A 25,010-nucleotide genomic window follows, 5' to 3' on the forward strand; every position below is an offset into this window, starting at 1 on the left:
TCACAATTTAGTTCCAGAGACAAGAAAAAATCAAAACCTGAGCAGAAACAAGAACGTCAAAAACCATCCGGATCGAATAAAAATATCCACACCATATTTACCATTGGAGCCGGAGACTCGAAACCTATACAAAAGTTGGGAAATAATGTTTATGGTTTTGGCAATGACGAATAGACTACTGCAAATCTTTTGCACTTATATATTTCTGTATTTTTTGTACATAGCTTAACATATATCTGAATCATATTCAGACCAATTTATAAAAACATAACATGACTTAAAAAGATACTACCTCTTAGAATGCACATAAAAATTTTACATCTCAAACCTTACTCATACCTGGTAACAGACAGAATCCCTCAATAATCCAATTAATCAAAAAAAAAAAAAGTAATTATTGAAAGAAAACGTCTAAATGCGTTTGAGTAATTACATATATTATTATTTTCTGAATATTGATATAATTTGTAGATTTGGTTGTTTTATAAATGATTATTTTATATATTTTGTAGTTTTACTGTCCGACGATATTTTGTACTGAGTTTTGTTATCGTATTGAGACACTATCAATACAAATAGTACATTTGCTCAGTCGAGTTGGATTGCCGTGTGCTGTTTACATGCAATGGATTTTAATCCTGCTCAAGATAAGAACATTTTTGAAGCCACGGCCCGTGCTTCCAGAGTAGGAACAGTGTCATATTTCTCTCCCTATCATCAATATATATCTATTCCAGTACCAATAAGGAGAGAAAAATTCTGATGTCACGGTCAGTACCTTCGAGAGTTGGCTTACAACCCGTTTAACCAATAACATTATAAACCATATAGTCCAACTAGCTAGTAGGTTTGTATAATTAAACAGGCCTATATGTCTAAGAATAGAATTGAGTGGGAAGGCTTCGTTCTATATCCTAAACTTTAATATTTAACCCGTTCGTCTGGTCTATTATATTTCTCTATCTATCTATATTATATACCAACCTACCGTCTTGCTTGAGAGAACAAGGTATTCGGTCTATTTGGTTAAAAGCCTTAATAACAATAAGCTACAGTACCTCCCTTTGTTAGAGTTGAGATGTGTTGGATATAGGTACATTTCATTTCGCAGGTAAGCAAAATGTATTACTTATCCCTGCTTAAGGATGTTTTTTGGGGCTCTACGTCTATGTTAATGAGTAGAAGGGGTTAAGAGTTAGAAAATAGTTTTAACAGATATCATATATGATATATATATACATGTACAATCAAAAACATACACACATTATATATCATAAAATACAGTGTAATTACCTTGAATATAAATTGAAACTGTAAGGTCAGGGAAAACAACTATAGTTATTATATTATGAATATAAGGCAATGTTTAATTCACATTTTTAAAGCACTCTTTCACCTGTTCATTACAAGTTACAATATATATATATATATAAAATTTAAGGTCAAGAAAGTCAAATATATACAGTATTTATCAAATTTGAATTCTCAGACAGTTTTCAGGCTTTATTTACAATGTTTTAAAACTAAAGATTTCATTAAGAAAACCCTAGGGAATGACCCCTTGTGCCCTGCCCTAGATATAAATGTAGCCTACACTATAGGACCAGGATATACTCGTAAATAGGACCAGGATATACTCGTATATAGGACCAGGATATACTCGTATAAAGGACCAAGTTAAAATCTGGAAGAGATTACCACGTGTACTGTACTAGGAAATATACATCTTCACAATGCCAAGCTATTACAAACAAAATCTTCACAATGTCAAGCTATTACAAACTTCATCTTCACAATGTCAAGCTATTACAAACTTCACCTTCACAATGTCAAGCTATTACAAACTTCATCTTCACAATGTCAAACTATTACAACTTCATCTTCACAATGTCAAGCTATTACAAACTTCATCTACACAATGTCAAGCTATTACAAACTACATCTTCACAATGTCAAGTTATTACAAACTACATCTTCACAATGTCAAGCTATCACGAAAGTTTAAAGATCGTAATACCTTGACATTGTGAAGATGTGAAATAAAAAGACAGAGTGAGATCTATCATGAAATCTAGCTCGATGACAAGTGACCTAAATGATGATAAATTTAAGTTATATTATTTTTATTGTCAATAATATAATAATATATGATTAATATATCCACTATTTATAAAAATGGGCGAACACATTCAGATTTCATAGTCAGGTTTCTAATACTTCTATTGACAGTTGTATATTTTGAGATTTGTTTGTATGGATGAGCTCGACCTATATGATCGGTCCAGGGATCAGTTTCCTGCTAAGATGGGAATAGACGAAGGGCGGTGTCAAAAATAGTAAAAGCGAATCGTGTTCGCAACCATGTTCCTTAAGCATTGGTCCGATAATTCACATCTAGCTACATGATCATTATCATATAATATTGCTTAAGGAACACGGTTCGCACCGTGTCCGGACTTCGCTTAGTTTATTTACTAATGTATTAATAATCTCACACCGGATACCTTGTCTATTCCAACCTTCAAAGGAATTGATTAATCTTGGGCTAGTGGGTGAAAGGAATTGGAATTGATAGCTCGTGGGCTAGAAGATGGAAGGTTTATATGTCCAGACCAGGTCGTGGCGTAAGATTGCTCCGTACCTTGAGGAAAATTCGGCATCTAATTAAGTGTAAAGGTATGAATATAGACACAAAGTTGACTCTTGAAGGCACAGGTCGTGAAATCCGGCCTATTCGTCTAACAGAAGACAACCCACAGGAGTGTTTTACCGTACCAAAACACAAGTTGTTTACTAACTATTAGTGGACTAGTGCCAAGAATGAAAATGTCACCTTAACTCTGCAGTTGTGAGAAAAACATTAATTTAAGAATGCGTTTGATGGCCGAGGTTAACTGGGCATAATTGAGAGGACTATTAAAGTTTATATTTCATGTCTGATAGAATTTGAAAAACGTTTCAATGTCGTTGGGTGGTGTAGGATAACGAGGGCGGTGTAGGATAACGAGGGCGGTGTAGGATAACGGTGTCTATCAGTGATTTAACCTGTTGATCTACTGTTATATCAGAAGTTATAAAAGGTTTGTTTACCAATAGGTTTATAAAGATTAGTGTGAAATTAAAGAGATTCATGTCAGTGAAACATTTGAAAGGAGGTGAAAGATGAGTTCAGAAGGGACAATCAACAATTTAAATAAGAAGTAAGCCTACTAAATACTTTATAAAAACAGAAATAGTGACTAAATACTTTCTCCCAGTGTTCAACGATATTTGAGTTTTGTTGTTAAAAATGGGTTTCCTTATTTTTTAGTGTCAAATTAAGCAAGCTATTTGATTAATTGGTGTTTCTAATGAATTAGCATGTATTCTTTATCAAATCATTATTTTCTTATATTGCATATAATTTCAGTTTAAACCAATCATAAATGTCCATGTATGTGCAGTCTGGATAATCGAAAAAAAAGATTTTTTGACCTTTTTTGATTGGAATTGGAATTCTGCTGGTAATTCTCTTCTAATTTAGCTAATTATGAATTAATTATGGACATGTGAGACAAACTGGTATTTTTCCAAGTCATTAGAACACCTCTACTTTCTATTCATATAAGTATTAGCATTTTCATTTTCATAAATGAAAATGAGGGAACCCATCTTTAAGGCGATTTTTGGGAGGAACCATTGTTTCTTTTAAATTGCATATTATTATATTATTTCCAAAAGCCAATGCAATGCCATGATATAAGATATTTCAAAATATATTAGTAAATTAGTGTAAACAGGTCTGTAAACAGGTCTGTAAACAGGTTTAACTGTAGACACTGTTCGGCTGTAAACAAGATTATCCCTATAGTTTTTTCTGGACTAATGTAGATCTCTTATAACGATTAGTAATATTACATTAGAGAACACCGTCTCTTTAATATCTGATTAAAGTAAATATTATCACAGTGACTAATTCTGTATGGACTTCGACTGTTTCAGTTCAAATCATAGCGACCATTGACACACCACAGGTCAAAAGGTCATATTTATATTTGATAATCTACTGATTTTATTTATCGTATTTTATAAAACGACCATGATACATGTATTATTGTTATCTCCCTTGAAAAATTGTCAGATGTGGGAATCCGGAGAATACATTTAACACGATTTAGGAAGTGAAAGTAGAACAAATCTTTCATTTTTCATCAATAAGGAAGGGCTGGGGGAGAGGCGGCATGACCGATCCCACTGGCCCTGGTGCTATTTCATTAATCCAATATTAACCCAATAAGATACAGAACAGTAGGGTGTAAAACTCAAGTTCATTAGCATATTTAAAAGTTAATTAATTGATTCAAGATAAAATAAATTCTTATCACTAATTAGAGTCACGTGATTGCTGTGGTTTCTCTTAGACCGAGTTTAAATCTCAACTCCGTTATATCACATTAAATAAACATTTAATATCACTGGTGGGAGTCAAAATTATTTAAAAAATATATAAACTCAATATACTACTTGTATAACCAATCCATGCTTCCAGCCAAAATTTTGCTCTAGGCCCTTATTCGCAAAAAAACTAAATTGCAGTTGATTTTAGTTTTTCTAGTTATCTGATGAGGTAATCACTAAATATATTTTATTTATATTTCTATTATCCAATCAGATTGGATTCCTTAAAATATCAATATCATTTCTTAGTTTAGTTTTAAGAATAAGGCCCCTGTTTCGAACCCCTATCAAGGAACACCACCCCCTTCCTTATCTTTACAACAGATAGTGGAATAAGTCACATTGTGACCTGATTTCAGAGTTTTATCTAAATTAGAATAATAGGTTGTTAAAATCGGTGAAGAGTCAGACTAGAGAATGGTGATTGTGATATAAATTATGTAGAATATAAAACTGACTTGAAAGAGGGTTGACCCCTGTTATAATCGGGGTCAGAGAATATCGATCTAATTCTTCATGATAATAATCAATAATTCTACAGATCGACACCGACACCGCGTGTATTTCACACGTGCATTCTATTGTTTATTGTTTATCAGTGTGTGTGACGGTTCCCCTCCGACAACATGTGCGTCACGGATTTCGTACAAACTGTCCATATGGTAGGATATTTCACTCAATTTTTTTCAAATTTTCTAAATACTTTTTGGAATTAAACCTTACCAAGTAGTAAGATTACTGTTGATTATAAGACCCTGATCTTATTAGCTAATCAACAAATATGATCTGTATGTTTTACTGGAAAATTTTTCATCAATTCTCTCGTGTGGCATGTCTTATTGTTGACCTACAGCCCTGGTTAAATTGAACGTGTTATTTCCAAGACTAATATCAGAATTGATGTGGAAAATACAAAGAGGAATATTTCATTTTTCATTAATTCATCTTCACTTCTCTTGAGCTTTCTGAGTGTCACATATTTTATTTTTCTCTTGTTGAAGACAATTAGGACGTTGAATTCTTTCAGGGGACCCTTGGTATCTCTCATACTTCCGATACACGTTTAAGATATAGAATCCTCATCAGGAAAACTTGTTGGCTTATGTTCCAATATTTAACTCGAGGCAAATTACTGAACAGGATGGACTAGAGTGATGATAATATTTGATTTGGTTGTCTCTGTAACATCTGGATGTTTTATTAAGGTTAATCTATTGTTCAGGGCGGTCTATAAGATAGAGGTTGAGATGGTAACAGTCTGTTTGATAATAAAACTGGTTTAACTGTAGATAAATTATCAGATTGATCATATAGTTATATTAATAAAATGTTTTTGATGTGATGGTGTTCTATAATTCCCATTACACTGTTCATTACACTGTTCATTACACTGTTCATTTCACTGTTCATTTCACTGTTCATTTCACTGTTCATTTTACTGTTCATTTCACTGTTCATTTCACTGTTCATTTCACTTTCACTGTTCATTTTACTGTTCATTTCAGTGTTCATTTCAGTGTTCATTTCACTGTTCATTTTACTGTTCATTTCACTGTTCATTTCACTGTTCATTTTACTGTTCATTTCACTGTTAAAGTAATTGTAAAGAGGTTTTCTATAATTTTATGTGTATCGGGGACGCTGATTGTATCGATTTACATCAATCAGACGTCTGTGGTTCCTGCAATTCAACTAAAATTCAGTGTTTGATGACGCCACTAATGGTAAAATACGGTTTATCACATAAGGCACTTGTTTACAATCTCTTTAATGAGAATTTTATTTTCCAAATTTTCTTAGCGTACAAAAATACCTATCAGGTCGACCTAAAGCTCCATTACCTTTAATTAGCCTATTAGTTTATGTGGTTTATCAGTGGATGTAGAGTGACAAGGGTAGAAAGAACTTGGATTTTAATAATTCAGTCATTCCTATAAGTTCTACTCGGTAAAACTAGCTGATTAAAGTAAGGACTATTCTATTATTGATCATGACAGCTATCAGGATATGACTAGTAATATATAAAGAGACTATAATAATAATGCTAGTGATATTAATTACCACTGATATCATTATTAATATCTGGACATCTTAATTAACATCACAGGAAGATCATAGAGTCAATCAATCAAATCAATAATCTATTCCATAGTCAATCAATCAAATCAATAATCTATTCCACAGTCAATCAATCAAATCAATAATCTATTCCACAGTCAATCAATCAAATCAATAATCTATTCCACAGTCAATCAATCAAATCAATAATCTATTCCACAGTCAATCAATCAAATCAATAATCTATTCCACAGTCAATCAATCAAATCAATAATCTATCCCACAGTCACTCAATCAAATCAATAATCTATTCCATAGTCACTCAATCAAATCAATAATCTATTCCACAGTCAATCAATCAAATCAATAATCTATTCCACGGTCAATCAATCAAATCAATAATCTATTCCACAGTCAATCAATCAAATCAATAATCAGATTCCACATACACAATAATCTTTTTCTACCCAGAAGAACCGAATGAAGCCCCATAGAAGCTCCAAAATAATCACGACTTGTTACATTGACCAATGTTTGACAAAAAACAAAAATATTTTGGCACATTTTATGAAGATACAATACATTTTAATAATTGTCCAAATTGACGCCATTCTTGAACCATTACATTGTTTTTATCTCTTATTAAATCTCTGAGTAATATTTAACATTCTCTACTTTCAGATAGCTAAATATAAATCTAAGATGTCGTGGCCAGGTTTCATCAACCGTTTGTTGGAGGCGACTAATAAAGTCGAGAAGGTGGCCATCTTTAATCTAGAGGGCGTCCCAGTCGCAGTAACAGACGACATCACAGTTTCCAAAATGGAGGGCGAGGCCCTGTTACGATCGTTATATGATCCCTCGCGATCTATCGCCTTAATTCACATCGACGATATAGCATTTACCTGTTTCCAAGGCAACGACAACACGTTACTAGGCAACAACAAATCAAAAGGGATGACTTTTGTAGCTTACACGGCTAAAGACTGCATCATTTTAGTGTTGGGGCGATCAGAGGGACACGGTTCTTTTATTTTCGAAGTGAAACGAAATCTGTATATGTGGGATAAAGGAGATGAGCAGGGAGATCAAAAACCCGATCCTAGAAAAAGTAGACAGAGTCAAAACATGGACCCAAACGCTGTACCTAGACCCACTAGTCTGTCGCAGTCCGGTGACACTCCGGCGCCCCGCGACCAGTCCAACAACTTAATGGATTTAGATCAAGATTTTAGTCCATCTTCACCAGCCAGCGACACTGCTGCTCTCTCAGACGAGGATATTTTACTAGATCTAAGTAACCAACAACAACAAGTTATGTATTAACTACTCGTCAGAGACAATGAAGCGAAAAAAAAAACCAAACATTTTTACAACATGGGTTCAAGGAGGATTTTACAAGCTGGTCCTTGGTCACACCTTTTACCAAGACTTTACAAGATAACAATTTAGGAGGATCCTTTCTACCAGCTGGTCCGTGGAACAAAACTCGTGGCATTGATTTTACAAGGATAACTAGTTACATTCACGAAGATCCTTTCTATGAGCTGGTCCTTGACCAATCCGTTTGACAATGTCTTCAAAAGGATAACAACTAAGATTAACATCGATCCTGTCTACCAGCTGGTACAAACTTCCTGGTTTCAAACCCTCCCGGATTATCAGATTATCGATACCCATTAACAACTGGCTCAATTAATGTGCTAATAATCTACATCGAAAAGGCGTACAATGTGAAAATCTCACCAAGTATCAGCAGCTAGTTCTGTATTAAAGTTAATTCTCTTTCTATGGTGTATTATCGACATTGTTCTCATGTTCTGAACTATACGTGTTTGTTCTAGAAAGATAGGCAAGAACAAGGATAAAGGATATTTAAAATAATTTCGGTATAGAATTGGAAACACACTCATCCATCTATCAACTAAGATTATCCCAATATTGATCCATTTCACCCTGTTCATTCTCCACATGTTGTGTTCAAGACGATAGACAAGGAAATATATACTTTTGATATATTAATGTAAACGGATCCATCGATCTATCTGATAGAATAGTAATCCTGTTTACTGATTACAATCTGATAATACATCCCATCATATAACGATTGATAGATTTATCTGTCGTGATATCTTTTAACCTGAAAGTGGACATCTTGATTTTCATGTTTTAGTTAAAATAATCAACTGACTAAACTCTGTACATTTTAATTACATTTTCAGAATCATATCCATCTTACTCAAAACTAATTGCTCCAACTTTTTCACCGTGTTTTAAAAATCCAACGGAACTCGATGTATTCGTGTTCTCAGTGAGCCAACTCTGTTTGTGAATAATGCTGTTTCCAGTACCGTGGATTAGTTGTGAACTATGGTCTAGTATTGAAATATATTATCTGAATATTAGTGTAGAGTACCTCACGAGTAGAACATATTGAACTATAACGTGCAATCCCACCATTTTACTTATTCCCTTATAATCAATATTTAATATTATATCCTGTTTATATTACTTATTAACTTGAAAACTTCAGGTCACAATCTTCTTTATTCTAAAATATCATATTGAAACCTGTCGCCAGACTTGATTATTCAGAGAGGCAAAATATATATCTGGAGGGACAAGTAATATATCTGGAGGGACAAGTAATATATCTGGAGGGACATGTAATATATCTGGAGGGGCAAGTAATATATCTGGAGGGACAAGTAATATATCTGGAGGGGCAAGTAATATATCTGGAGGGGCAAGTAATATATCCGGAGGGGCAATGTAATATATCTGGAGGGTCAAGTAATATATCTGGAGGGGCAAGTAATATATCTGGAGGGGTAAGTAATATATCTGGAGGGGCAAGTAATATATGTGGAGGGGTAAGTAATATATCTGGAGGGGCAAGTAATATATCTGGAGGGGCAATGGTGTATGGTGTTCAGTTGCAGTAATAGAATTGGTCAGTTGTCAGAATTTATTCAGCGGGGCCATCCTTTTTTCGGGGACCCTTGCCCGCCTGTAGCTGTGAATCTGCTAACTGTTATAAATTGTCATAATTTTGTAAAATGTCTACCAAGTTTTAAGTATAAATACCTCTTGAGAAAACCTAGAACTTTTCTATTCGTCTGTGGTTGAGAAGATTTAATAGGAAGGAGAAGGGAAATAACTCCATGTAGATTTAGAACCTATTCAGACCACAATGTTCGTGATCACTAGTTTATTATTATTCTGATTCCAAAAAAACAACACCCAAGGGAAGGGGAGGGGTCCATTGGCCAAAACATTATTGCTTCTTTTGCTGGAGGTGACCCCGGTTTTGTAGGGGTCAGAATGTTAAAACAGGTCTCAGTGTGACAATGAAAATTTGGGGCATTTGGTCCCCGAGTGAAATGGTGAGCGAATTGTACCCCAACATTATTTGTAAAAATTTTTAAAGTTTTGTGTCCCAAAAATATGTATGGCGCCGCCACAGATCACCTATGCCCCGTCCAGTTGTCACCACCACAGATCACCTATGTCCCGTCCAGTTGTCACCACCATAGATCACCTATGCCCCGTCCAGTTGGCACCGCCACAGATCACCTATGCCCCGCCCAGTTGGCACCACCACAGATCACCTATGCCCCGTCCAGTTGTCACCACCACAGATCACCCATGCCCCGCCCAGTAAAAGAGTAGGAGTAAGAGAGCTAAAGGTCGACACACGTGGTACAATAAATCAGAATATTTCAACCGTTTATAATTAAATACAGTATAAATAGAGAGAGTTTATAACAGAATAACAATCAATATTAAACTATAAAGATATTAGAATTAAAATGGTCGACGGTCAATAAACATATTAGACTTAATAGACCTCGAGGTAAGCTGGACTGTTCCTAGAAGACTAGTCTATAGTAGAGTCGTTTGGCATTGCGTTGAAGCTTTGGTTATCACTCTAAGATCTACGTATACTTATATACTAGTAAATTGTGAAGCTAGAGTATTCAATATGATATCTCACAGTAATTCAGACATATCTCTATATGATCATTGTCCAGATTCCATTGCTATGGTTAACATCACATAAGAACAAGGATTCAAAAAAGGTTTTCAATTGAACCATTCTTGATTTCCGGTGTTTATATAACTCCTGTAATTCTGTTTATAAGTGATGAGATTATGACGTCATTATCGCAAGTACCACTGAGCCCGAATGGTTCTTCAAACATCAAACATTAAATAGAAATGGTGAAAATAGAAGCATAGTATAGAAAGTTCATAAACCTTCTACCAATATCTTATTATATCCTACGACATAACGTTGATATCCATACACAATATCGTGTTTCACTAATTTGGTACTATTTTCAGTTTTCTGAACAGTTTTTGTGTAGTCAGAATACACGATAGTTTACATCTTTAAATCCTATCCATTCGTCGAAAGAACTCTATTATTTGGTGAAAACTCGACCAAGACAAAAGATTGGCCCTGTACATGCTGCTAATTATGATTGTGTTTAATGTATAGATGACAATTTAAAATGTGTTTCCAGCTAATTGATATCGCTTATGTTTCGGTATTTTGGTGGTTGTGTTTAATGCAGATCTAAAGGTCTCTATCAGTAGAACAGTAAATCTATTAGTATTCGTCCACCTGTTGGATTCTATTGTATCATATTGGACGAGTTGATAGAAAGACTGAATTTACCTGTTAGGTAGATTTTAATTTGATGAACTAAACATTATTAAAAAGAGACGGACTTCTGACTACTATAGTGGTAAGTATAATATTCAGCAAGATGTAAGTGTTTTATTTATCATATGATTTATATATAGGATCTCTATAGTGTTTTAGATACATGTACATAAAACTGACCCAATTTGGGTTTTAACGCTTCGGTGATTTATGTATAAAGGGATATTTTTCTGCGTCACATCGACTCAAATCACATTGATTCAAATCTCATTGATTCAAATCACAGAATTATCAAAATTCTATTTTTGTTAAAGAAAACACTTCAAATCATGTGTTTAAATCGAGTCGATTTCATAATTGATTTGTAAACAATAGAATCAATCAATAAAGACAGGTTTTGACAAGTTCCTGGAAGGGATATAATGTCTGGAGGATATATACATATACTAGATAAAAGGTATGTATGAGTATCATTCACTTCAAACTTCACGTGCATCCACAATATTTCTACCATGCACACACATGCACAAAAAACTTACATGATTTCATGAAAAGTGTTGAGATCGAGAATGAACTGTCAAATAGATTTTCCCTACATCATGAAATATTCAAAATGTCAACACGGTTTACGTAAATACAAAATTATTTTACAAAAGCAATCATCTCGCTACCTGTGGTACACTAAAGTTTGTCGAGGTTATTTTACCTGTAAAAAAACAAGTTGGGAATAAACAAGACGAGTTTACACGAAGATCAGGCACACAAAATATATTGAAGCAAGACCAATAACCGTTAATTCTTAACGAATAATGCTAATATTTAATATAAACAGCGACCTATACTAATATCACTTTAATTACAAGATATTTTAAACTTAGCAGTAGTTTTAACATAGAAAAATAACTCAATCGTTGGGTTTAAATCAATAAGTTCTTTATATGTTAATTAAAACTCGTCTGTTATATATTTTGAAACCAAACAAAAGGAAGGTTATTGAATATTTTGTCGCATTTCAATATTATCAGTAATCAATTATATTATATTGAGTCCTAGAGAATATATACGAAGTAAGATACGAACAGACGATAAGGTGCTAAAATACGAACAGACTATAAAGTGCTAAAATACGAACAGACGATAAGGTGCTAAAATACGAACAGACGATAAGGTGCTAAGATACGAACAGACTATAAGGTGCTAAAATACGAACAGACGATAAGGTGCTAAGATACGAACAGACGATAAGGTGCTAAAATACGAACAGACGATAAGGTGCTAAGATACGAACAGACGATAAGGTGCTAAGATACGAACAGACGATAAGGTGCTAAGATACGAACAGACGATAAGGTGCTAAAATACGAACAGACGATAAGGTGCTAAGATACGAACAGACTATAAGGTGCTAAGATACGAACAGACGATAAGGTGCTAAGATACGAACAGACGATAAGCTGCTAAGATACGAACAGACTATAAGGTGCTAAGATACGAACAGACGATAAGGTGCTAAGATACGAACAGACGATAAGGTGCTAAGATACGAACAGACGATAAGGTGCTAAAATATGAACAGACGATAAGGTGGTAAGATACGAGCAGACGATAAGGTGCTAAGATACGACGCTCCGACCGGGACAGAATTCTTGTCAGGGATTACAGAAATCCGGAATCGTGTCAGCGTAGTGTCCGACCTGTAATCGTAACGCTTATTATATTTTCTACTGAATTGATAATCCAACACCAACTATCTACTGACAGTTTTCAAAATTTGAACACAATTGCTTTTATCGTAGGTTTTTAATTTTATAATAATTATGTCTAATCATATAATTGATTGGTTGAAACTCTGAGTAACAACATGTTTCAGGTTCTGTTTTAATGTTTCTGATCATTGTTTAAAATGAGAAAACAGTTTGATCTTTCAACTCTTTGTTTGAGTTACATGTATTTTCATCAAGTATGTGTTTTATGTTTTCTAGGATTATAAACTAACCAAACATAGATTAACAGATCAACATTATCACTGCACTGTCTGCATAATTTGGCAGTTTTCCTAGAAACCTTCAGTTTCAAAGCGTAGTAGGATTAAATCCTGCATTTTGATGTATCGATTTGGTGAAGTTTTATCCGGTTATTGGTTTAGAAACAGACAAATGCCTACTCTAGAGTTTGGTTTAACGAATTTCATACTTCTGTGCTGCAGTTTTACCAGTCTTGTTTGACAGCATTTACATTATACATTATTACAACCTCGACCAGAGATTTTGTAGTTGGATTACATATTGTTTACTTACTATAACTCTTAACCCAAAGATGGATTAAGATAGTGTAATAATTAGTGAATGTAAGTGAATTGGATAAGAAAGTGGGTAGTTTAGCGATATAACATGGATAATAAAAAGCACGTTTAAACAATATCAGTCTTTATTGTTTCCTCTAATCTCGAGAAGGATGAAAAAAATTATCAGTGACAGTTGTGTTGCATAGTTTAACTGGGAATGATTAGCATTGCTGATCTGACAAATCGTGAACATAGATTATGAAGCTAGAACTATGCTATCTGATTTATGAACTATTTGAAACTATTTATTACCGGGTAATATTAAGCTAGAACTATGTTATCTGATTTGATATTTGAAACTATTTATTACCGGGTAATATGAAGCTAGAACTATGTTATCTGATTTGATATTTGAAACTATTTATTACCGGGTAATATGAAGCTAGAACTATGTTATCTGATTTGATATTTGAAACTATTTATTACCGGGTAATATGAAGATAGGAACCTACAGACTGTGTCTATGTTATTTGGTATGTAAACTGATAGCGATATTAGCTGATGATTTAACATTCTGTTATCTAGAAGATGATGGAATTGTTTGTGGTGGTAGTGAAACGTTGCGGTTGACTAGAATCAATGGACACGAGGTGAGAATTTCTTATTTTCTACATTTTGAGTCGTTATGGTTATTCATTTATGATAATTTGTGGCAGAAAATTATAATTTAGCAATTGAATCGACTGGCGCTTCTCCTATTTTTGTGGTGATCGGTGTATATATTTCGACTAATTTCAACGAACAATCAGATTCCTAGATGTCACCAGCTAAATTTCAGTTGTTGAAAATCTCATTGTATGATTTAGATTATTAAGACCTGTAATTAGATTAACACTATTGTAGGTTGGAGCCGAGAGAGTTGTCGACCCTGATGGTAAACGGTTAACGATGAAAACACTCAGTTTAAATCCTTTAATATTAGGTAAAATACTCGACTTGTTATTCATTAGATTTTTTACTATCTAGTAATAATTATGGTTTTCATATCTTGATTTTAAAGGGAAAATAGCTAAAAGCATCACAGCATACATCTACTATTGTAGAGAACTGCCATTTTAACTATCTGATAAACGGTATGCCATCAACCATGTAGACCCAAAACTACAGAGAAATGTGCTCGACATGATAGCCTGTGGTCAGCTTGCAATGAGGCGGTGGGAAGGGGGACTTGGGAGGAGCACAAAAACACCGACAATTCTGTTCATATTTTATATCACCCAAGACAAACTGACATGTATCAATAAATCTATAAGTTGTTCTGTTATTTGTGAGACTGAATCTACGCTATCAGAACTTTCTCAGATCACCGTGAGTTGTTTTGTTACAGAAATACCAAATTTCCTGTCGTCTGAAGAATGTGATCATTTTATATCGGTTGCTAAGAAACAGGGGTTGGTGAACAGTTCGACTGGGGTTAATGGTGCTCAACAACAGATGAGATTATTAGATACAGATGGTGATGGTGTATTAACCATTCACGAAGTAAGTTATCCTGCAAGTCTTGGCATTCATTTATCATGTAACTTGGTGGTTATAGAATCATTAACATTCCATGACCATTGACGACGTACCTTTTTAATTTTCTGAAATAAAGAGATGATTGGATGAGTTGACAAACATTTGACAAAGCAGGTTTTATTAATGCGTAAGTCCACCTGATGGCATTCTGCGCAGATGGTATTCATATTCTCAAACACTTGATGTCACTCTTTCTTTAGGTTTGTCATCTCTTTACTTACGTCTTTCTGATTCGTGTTTTCAAAAACACGTTGGACAACTCTTGAAAACAGTCACAATACTGAACAATCTGTCTGCTATATTGATAGTTGATTTGTAAGGGAACAATCTGTCTGCTATATTGATAGTTGATTTGTAAGGGAACAATCCGTCTGCTATATTGATAGTTGATTTGTAAGGGAACAATCTGTCTGCTATATTGATAGTTGATTTGTAAGGGAACAATCTGTCTGCTATATTGATAGTTGATTTGTAAGGGAACAATCTGTCTGCTATATTGATAGTTGATTTGTAAGGGAACAATCTGTCTGCTATATTGATAGTTGATTTGTAAGGGAACAATCTGTCTGCTATATTGATAGTTGATTTGTAAGGGAACAATCTGTCTGCTATATTGATAGTTGATTTGTAAGGAAACAATCTGTCTGCTATATTGATAGTTGATTTGTAATGGTACAGATAATATTTATATTTTTTATCTATAGATGAGACTGACGATAGAAAATGGTTTCGATGTTTACCCCGATGATGACGATATTCTACAAATGTAAATATTCTATAATACAATTATTAACTCTAAACTCCTATTATTTTCGTCTAATTCGTTGCTTTGAAAATAAATTCCGTATTTTGTGATTTTAAACAGCACCTTTGAAAAAATAAGACAAGAAATAAAATGAAAGAGGGTCGTATACAGTGGCAGAGCCAAAGAGGGCATAGAGTGAATCTCTGAGTAACAATAACATGTTTTTGGGGGGTTTTGTTTTAATATTTTCTATATTTCAGGTATATAGATACAGATTTAGATACCAATAGAGACGGTATGTATACCACAACAATAATCCTCTTAACAGTAATATCCCTTCCGGTTCGTTTCTCTCTTTCCAATCGAATGATACTGCTAAATCAGATATCGTGATCTGAGTACTGAGAAAACTAAAACACCCAGAGTACTAACAAGGGAAAAACTAGAAACCAAACTTGTAGATCTGTATTGATAGATAATATTTTATCATAGAAATATAGATGCAGTTAAAACATGAGAATACAAATCTGAAAAGTAGTGCAAATAACTCAAATTGTAGCTCGTAAAACCCAGTGTAGACTTTTTACGTCGATATTATATCTACAGTGTATTGTAAGATTAATCATATATTTCTATTTTATCATTGTAGGAAATATAACCAAAGATGAGATGAAGAATCTATCACCGAGAGATATGAAAAGATATATTAAAAAATTTATTGAGGTTAACCCGGAGAAACATTCACGGTACAGTCAACAAGTGTGGATGTATCCTGATCAATCTACAGATAAAACATTTATAGATATACAAAATAGGTAATACAAATAGCTACTGTTCTTACCATCGTGTAGTAGAACTGGTAGTTTCAGAATTTCTTTGTGTTGATAAAAGTATTATGATATATACTCTCAGTATTATTTTGATATTTCAATTCACATAAAAATAATCAGTAAATTTAGATTTACTGACAAAACTTCAAAGACATGACTGTTTTTATATCACGATTTGGTTTACCAGTGACCACCTCTTCCAGTGAACTTAGCTCCACCTGTTGGATTATGTTACTTTGATTACTGAATAAATACAGCTCACAATGAGCTCTACTAGCCAAATTCTCACATACCATATCCATTCAGTACCAATTTATTATAAAGAGTATAATTTCAACTTGTAGGGTATCAGAAGTAGTAAACCTTCCTCTAGATGTAATCAGGCTTAGTAATTTTCAGGTAAGCTTGTTTAAAATCTTCCTGTTTTTTACTTCCGATACAGAGCGCTTCTTCTTATCTTTATATTTTAAACAGATCATCTTACAACTCAAAATACTAGTACAGTCCTTAGTCTGCGTAGTTAGGTTCTTCACTCGACCCTTTCATAATTTATATTCATATTCTATTGTAGGTAGTAAGATATGGTCCTCACGGTCACTATAATGCCCATTTTGACTCGGCGAGACTTAGTACGGAGGTACCATGTTGTAGGCGATTTGATTCCAGACCGTGTCGTGTCTGTAGGTCAGTCAATTTTTTTTCTTATCAAATTATTTTCAAGATGGACAGAATTATAATTGTATAAGACACTATAATGGCACAATTATCAAAGATAGAAATATTCCTGGATCATTTAAGATAGATATGATATAAATATGATAATGTCTGTCCAGTTCGATATCATCTCATCTATATAACAGTATAATTTAATTACAGATATATGACGATATTGTTACATTACAGATATATGACGATATTATTACATTACAGATATAAGACGATATTGTTACATTACAGATATATGACGATATTGTTACATTACAGATATATGACGATATTGTTACATTACAGATATATGACGACATTGTTACATTACTTACATTACAGATATATGACGATATTGTTACATTACAGATATATGACGATATTGTTACATTACAGATATATGACGATATTGTTACATTACAGATATATGACGATATTGTTACATTACAGATATATGACGATATTGTTACATTACAGATATATGACGATATTGTTTTATTTAAATGATGTAACTGAAGGTGGTGAAACAGCTTTTGTCTTGGCCGGGAACGATTCTTTAACTGCCGAGGTGAGAACACATTTCATTTTATGGTGATTGGTATTGTCTATCCTTTTTTTCGTCTCGATTCTGATCTAATAAGTTATCTATTGTACTCCCGTTCTGGTTATTTTTAACCAGTTAAAGCGTTGCATATAGAACCTGTTTCTTGACGAATTGTGGGAATTTGTTAACTAATTCTAATATATTTATAAGATTGGTTAAAAGAGAAGTTTGTTTATTACAGGAAGCTAAACTATCACCCAAAATTAATTTATATAGAAATTGTTCAGAATCGGCGCTACACATAAAACCTGAGAGAGGCAAGGTTATCGTCTGGTATAATCATTATATAGACCAACAGACAGGCTGGATGGGCGAGATGGACGACCGCACTCTACATGGGGGTTGCCCTGTGGTCACTGGAGAAAAATGGATCGGAAATTTCTGGGTGCGTGTTTTAGATACAAAAGAAGAAGATTTGGAAAGAATACGAGAAATTAACAAAAAATTGAATAAAATAAAAACTGAATTATGACAACAAAAACTTGTTTTATTTTTATCTGAAGAGAATAGTCCGAATCCCTAGAGTAAATTTTAAGAATATCTATATACCTATATACTACAATAGTGGAACACCACTGGAATTTCAAGAAACACAGACATCTAACTAAAACTGGTAGTGCAAACCAATTTTATCAGCATCACCAATACACATAAACAATTTAGAAAACATTTTTTAAATCATCAAAATAGTTTAATTAACCAATCAAATTACTGTATTTCTTAAAATCTAGAATCTATACAACAGTGGTTCCCAACCTATTTCAGCCTTCACACCCACGGAGTAATCACCTGGACCTTTCACACCCCCAAAAATTTGTTTCATCCACATTTTCAGCATGCGTTGATGTGAGGTGCTCTCTCAATTCAAAACAAATTCTTCTCCTACACCAGTTGGCCACACCCCTGACACCCTAGTCTCACACCTCCAGGGGATGAAAACACACCAGGGCTATAGATAGGGCTCAGTTTTCCCAAAACACACTTAAATATCGCCGGTTTCATTTTCTGACATATTCCTGCTGGCTTGGCATTGTGTTCCATGAAAAATAAGGAACATAAATAAGATGTTGCTCTAGAAGGTGATACATGTGAACAAATATTCCGTACATGTCTTCTGCCCAGATAAAGGGAAGCAACTTCTTTTCAATTCTTTACTAAGTTTTCGTGTTTGTTCATTTTCATCTTTAGCCTTTGTAAACAATCTAAAGACAGTCAAATGTCTAACAGAGGAAGGTTAATAAATTATGCAATAACATTGCGTAAAATTTCGTTCGTATTATACCAGTTCGGAACAAATGTCGGAACAACAAATCGAGCACAACTAGAAACACGATCATGAGTCAAGAACAACAAAACGAACTCATGCTGAAAACTATTTTTAGCTCTCACGTGACAAGGAACACGTGGATGAAGAATGTTTACAAATAAAAGTTAAAGTTTCACTTTTTAAATCTTTCTGCAATGTCAAATGTGAAAGCATTCGTGAAGAAGCTATTCAGTAAACATTTACTGGTCACTAACACTGTTACTTGTGGAGCTTTATTAACTATCGGAGATTTAATCGTTCAATCTATTGAGAAGAGAAACAAGAAAACCAAGTCGAATAAACATGAAAATGGAGATTTTTCCAAGAGAAAACCAAGAGAAACTTCATCATTCTTGGCCAATATAGATTGGGAACGCTCTGGTGAGTTAAAATTGTTTTAATATAATATCTTCTATTGATCGGAATTGTGTCCAATATTTTACAAAGAAATGCTTCATGCTTTGATAAAACATGGAGGCATTATATTGATTATGAGGAGGGAACATTTTGGGGGGAAATCAAAAAGTAAAAGTAGGTAGATTACTTTACTACTTCATGACATGGACAGTGGCTTTAATTCAACCTAATTAATGAATAATCTAATTATATTTTAGGTCGTATGTGTTTAATTGGTACAGTATTCGGACCTGTCAATCATTTGTTCTATAAATATCTTGATAAACATTTTGTTGGTAAAAGTTTAAAAGTTGTTATGAAGAAGATGGCGGTGGATCAGTTTGTGGCTGCTCCAATTTTCACCTCTTTGTTTATATATAGTGAGTAACAGGTATTGGGGCACTAGTAGGGGGGAGTAGGGGGGGAATTATTACTAGTGCTACCCCACCCCTCCCTCCAGTCCTGGAAAATTGTTTGCACATCTCTATTGCTGAAAGAGATTTTTCACTCATCAGAGCTGCTTCATTGTGGATCTCAACCTTGACACTGGGTTCCCATTAATTAGGTCAATCTGACCTATATTTGTACCCTAGTTACAGGAGGTTGGCTTTCTTTGAAACATTCATTTCTAAAAGGGCACAATAAGAATTAATTTTCTGCAGTAAATCTGTAGGTTTAACTTTACAGTATGAATGTAAACATGAGCCTATGAACAAAGTAAACAAAGAAATTCTATGAGAGTGAGAAATCTTGAAAGAATAAAACTATTTACCTGTCATAGTAATGAGAGATATATAAAATTTAATGATTTTAATCTTAATTACAGGTAGTTGTATTCTAGAAGGAAAATCTACAGCTATAACACAGGAAGAATGGAAGGAGAAATTCCCTGTTATATTCCTGGTAAGTTATGTAGATAGAAGAGAGGGGATGATTCTCAGGGTCATTAATTGAAGTGAGGGGGGTTGGGGAGACATAAATGTCAAGGGGCTTCAGAGTCTATTCTTTCTTGATGTAAAATTATGTAAATAATAAATGGTCTCATTTTTCCCTCATTGAATTATTGAAAGTTGACATCGGGCAATATCTTGGAATTATTAGGTGATTATTGATGTTTTTGTCATGTGATATGATGAGAAATTTGAAAATGAGGGTCACAACTGAATGTTTAAAAGTTGACATCAAACAGACTCTCGAATGGTTTCAGAATATTTCTTGCCTTAAATGGATTATTATGGTTTCTATATAAACTTTTAAAATCCCCAAGCCCTGCACTCTCACAACTGTTGTTTCCCATTTCCCATAAAGACCTAATTTTTGAAAATAATTTGTTTGTTTTTATTTTTAGGGAGATTGTGTATTTTGGCCACCAGTTCAATTCGTCAATTTTTATTTTTTTCCTCCGAAATATCGTGTTTTATACGTAGCCTCTGTAACATTGGTCTGGAATACCTACCTCTCATTCGTTAAACATAACGTAAGTTTTTTATTGAAGTTTACCATAAACTTATCTTATTAACTAGAGTTCATCTACCTACTGACACATGTTTAACTTTTTAATTAAAGACTTAATGTTACCTAATTAACTAGAGTTCATCTCATACTGCTGACATGTTTCAGATATTCAACCCTTATCAAATGGGGGTTTATTGTCCAAGCTTTGACCTCAGATCAAGTCAATGTCATTTCATCATTACAATTTATTTTTTTTTTTTCAGTTTTCTACGACTCAGTTAAAGGAAATGATCTATAAGAAGAGAGAATCTGCCAGATCAGTGGCTGTTTCTAATGTTGATTCTACCTGATCTTCTAAAACTGTTAGAATTCCTCATCTCAACAGGTTCACCTTGTATTAATATTAATCATCTAAAACTGTTGTAAAAATGGCAAGACTTATTTAGTATTAATAAAACGCAGGGCTGGTGTCAAGATATCAAAATTATTTATCAATTGATAAACATGTAGATAATATATAGGTTTCTTAATCCAGGTGATAATCTCTTACTGATATCACAGACAGTTAGCTGATATCACAGACAGTTAGCTGATAGCTGATATCACAGACAGTTAGCTGATAGCTGATATCACAGACAGTTAGCTGATATCACAGACAGTTAGCTGATATCACAGACAGTTAGCTGATATCACAGACTGATATCACAGACAGTTAGCTGATAGCTGATATCACAGACAGTTAGCTGATATCACAGACAGTTAGCTGATATCACAGACAGTTAGTAAAGGGAAATAACTTGAAAATTTATGAAATTATAAAATTTGAAATTAACTATGCAATTTGTTGATTTATTAATATATATATATATATATATTATAGAGGAAGATGATGTAAATGTAGTTATGACAACAAAGTTTGATATAAGGTAGAATTAACTCATTCATTTCATTTTAGTTAATAAATAATAAAATTATTATTCAAATGAGGTGGAATCTGATGAAATTTTGGTGCATGGCAAACAAGGTATATATGATGTGTTGTTACTTGTGTATATGATATATTTGTGTATATGATATATTTGTGTATATGATATATTTGTGTATATGATATATTTGTGTATATGATATATTTTTGTATAATATAATGTAGATATTCAAATTAGTTTTTATTTTTTGAATAAATTGAAGTTTGATTGGGAAATATGCAAATTTTTGTTAAATAATTTTGTAATTCAATTTTAAGTTTGGTTAATGGATTTATTATTTTATTTCAACTTTGCATTCCGTTATGTAAAGTTGATATTTTATTATTGTATTTTATTTGTCTGGGAATCTCTATATCAATATTTGCATTTATTATTTTAATATTTTAACTTTCATACCAGTCTAAGTTGAGTTATTAAATTGACAACTCTTGGTTAATGAAGTTAGTCAACTGGGCACCACTATTATGAAAGTCCACATTGCTAATGATTTTTATTTGGTTTTTAGTTTAGTCAACTCGGCATCTTTCAGAGAGTCCACATTGCTAAAAAAATGTTTATTTAATATTTTGGTTAGTTTATCTCAGAGAGTCCACATAGCTAATAATGTTTATATGGTATTTAGGTTTGTCAACTCAACATCTCTTTCAGAGAGTCCACATAGCTAATAATGTTTATATGGTATTTAGGTTTGTCAACTCAACATCTCTTTCAGAGAGTCCACATAGTTAATAATGTTTATATGGTATTTAGGTTTGTCAACTCAACATCTCTTTCAGAGAGTCCACATAGTTAATAATATTAATTTAATATAGGTTTGTAATCTCAACATCTCTTATTATATATTTTAAATATTTTCAGCATTTATTTTTGTTATTAGTACATGTATTTTCTAAATAACTCAGTGCTAACTTGCCAGTATAATATATTATAAACAGTAATGAAATCTGATGTCTATTTTTATTTTAATTTAGAATTCTACTCAGGGATTCTATGAAATCCATATTAAAGGGAGATAATTAAATAAAGTATATTTTAAGAAGGAATTTTTCATTGTTTTGTTTGTCTCTTAAACTTCAGTTGTTGAACAATTTTTATTTGTTTATAATTCAATTTAAAAATACCAGATAATTAAAAAATCTGGAGGTTTTTCTGTGAATATTTTATGATTTAACAAATAAATTGTTATTGTTGGTAAATTTCAGTGGAAAAATAATCTTGATATTTGATATTTTAACAATGAATTTGTTTATTATTTTGTTTGTCTTTATCTCAGTTTTACTATAATAAATGTTTATTTCTGCTCATTTTGATCTAAATCTTTAAATCTAAATTTAAAATTGATTTTAGTGATTGACCAATCAGATTACTGGAACATCCAAATCATAAAGTTTCATTTTTTATTGTATCCGGTTTTAAATGATACTACCTCTTAGAATGTACGTAACGTTAAACTTTCAAACTAGGACAATACGGATACAGTATATTTGCGTGTATAATGCACAGTTTTTACCCTAAAATATTCTTGCTAATCAAGCTGGTATATATTCATCAGTCGGACTTGCCTGGTGTCATAAATATACAACACAATCCCTGTATCGTATAGTTACAGACACAAGGTATGTTCAGTGATTAATATATACTCTTATTGACCAAGTTTGAAAATGTTAATTTTGTGTTTATTGTAGTATTCCAATGATCAGTTTACAGAACTGACTGTAAATAGATTTTCTAAGATACATTATGTGTTTTAAGTGGAATTACAAGAACCACAGATGTCTGGCTGAAAATTGGAACCAATACATATAAAAGGTTTAGAAAATCTCTTCACAGTCGCTTTAAAAGCAATAAAGGTTAGATTGAATGAAAACAAAGTGTATATTATTATTATTATTATTATTATTATTATTATTATTATTATTTGTATATTTACTAAAATCGCTCAATAATAAACTAATAAAAAATAGTTACTTAGTTCATACTTTTTTCATTTTCTTAAATACCAAATATACTTAAAATTAGACAAGATCTAAATGAGAAAAAGTTTTATTTTTTGAGAAGAAATTCTTAGGCGTAGATGAAGTCAGCTATTGTCTCTTTTCTTCTCCAGAAATTATCGTGATCACTGAAATCTCTAAACAAACTACTCAGGCACTACGGTGGTTCCCAATCTTTTTCAGCCCGTACACCCCAGAGCAATCATTTAATATCCTCACACCCCCATAGCATTGTAAATGTATAAATGTTTATTCGAGATAATCATAAAACTCTCTATGTTCCCAAACCAGACTTGATGGACTCTATGGTAGTGGCTGTGACAGCGTCCATCGATTGAAAAACATTCCCCATAAGTCCTGAATATAGATAAATTATTGTACAAGGGTTGGTCACTCCCCTGACACCCCTATCCCTCACCCTCAAGGAGTGAAAACACCCCAGGTCGGAAACCCTAAAAATCTCATTTGAATTTGTCGTTAGTGTAAATTGAGAAATATCATATTTGCGACCAAATTGATCATAAAATTTTCTGTGAAATAGTGTTTCAAGGAGATGGAAGTGGACAACAAGGTCTTCCAATTCACCCAGGCCCAATGATAAGCTACTAGAAAGTAAGCTAGGTGGCAGATAGATGGAACATATGGTAAAAGACACGTGGTATATAGCTCATACAGCTATTATCTACACAGGGAGGGTGTTATGAGCATGAATTGTTCAGAGAAGAATGTGGCGTGTAACTCAATAGATTCGGAATTGTTAAGAATTTAAAGAGATTGTAAAGAGGTTTTCTAAATTTTTTATGTGTATCAGGGACACTGATAGCATCAATTTACACCATTCCAATTTTCAATCAGACGTCTGTGGTTCTTGTTAAAGAGATTGTAAAGAGGTTTTCTTAATTTGTATGTGTATCGAGGACACTGATAGCATCAATTTACACCATTCCAATTTCCAATCAG

The 25,010-nt window shown here is 33.0% G+C and overlaps 4 protein-coding genes across 4 annotated transcripts in view; all 4 read left to right on the forward strand.

Moving 5' to 3' along the window:
• Positions 1-541, forward strand: part of LOTGIDRAFT_157674 (hypothetical protein) — a gene marked incomplete at both ends in the record, with an annotated part of 4,067 nt that extends 3,526 nt beyond the window's left edge. The window contains one exon of the mRNA XM_009050338.1: positions 513-541. Within this exon, the coding sequence (XP_009048586.1) occupies positions 513-541 (29 nt within the window). The remainder of the gene's footprint in view (positions 1-512) is intronic.
• A 4,522-nt stretch (positions 542-5,063) lies between these two features.
• Positions 5,064-7,821, forward strand: LOTGIDRAFT_157675 (hypothetical protein; the record flags this gene model as incomplete). The annotated part of the gene is made up of 2 exons (XM_009050339.1): positions 5,064-5,099; positions 7,177-7,821. 2 exons carry the CDS (start codon positions 5,064-5,066, stop codon positions 7,819-7,821), a joined length of 681 nt encoding a protein of 226 aa, XP_009048587.1.
• Positions 7,822-13,945: 6,124 nt separating this feature from the next.
• On the forward strand, positions 13,946-18,385 carry LOTGIDRAFT_157676 (hypothetical protein; the record flags this gene model as incomplete). The annotated part of the gene is made up of 10 exons (XM_009050340.1): positions 13,946-14,101; positions 14,355-14,433; positions 14,839-14,993; positions 15,734-15,795; positions 16,035-16,069; positions 16,424-16,589; positions 16,949-17,003; positions 17,176-17,288; positions 17,787-17,877; positions 18,095-18,385. The coding sequence occupies 10 exons, from the start codon at positions 13,946-13,948 to the stop codon at positions 18,383-18,385; spliced, it is 1,203 nt and encodes a 400-aa protein (XP_009048588.1).
• A 989-nt stretch (positions 18,386-19,374) lies between these two features.
• On the forward strand, positions 19,375-21,134 carry LOTGIDRAFT_112617 (hypothetical protein; the record flags this gene model as incomplete). Its single annotated transcript, XM_009050341.1, has 5 exons — positions 19,375-19,511; positions 19,548-19,600; positions 19,834-19,999; positions 20,446-20,518; positions 20,964-21,134. 5 exons carry the CDS (start codon positions 19,375-19,377, stop codon positions 21,132-21,134), a joined length of 600 nt encoding a protein of 199 aa, XP_009048589.1.
• Between the last annotated feature and the right edge of the window lie 3,876 nt (positions 21,135-25,010).

This window comes from Lottia gigantea, assembly GCF_000327385.1.
Source record: "Lottia gigantea unplaced genomic scaffold LOTGIsca_15, whole genome shotgun sequence".
Lineage (NCBI taxonomy): Eukaryota > Metazoa > Mollusca > Gastropoda > Lottiidae > Lottia > Lottia gigantea.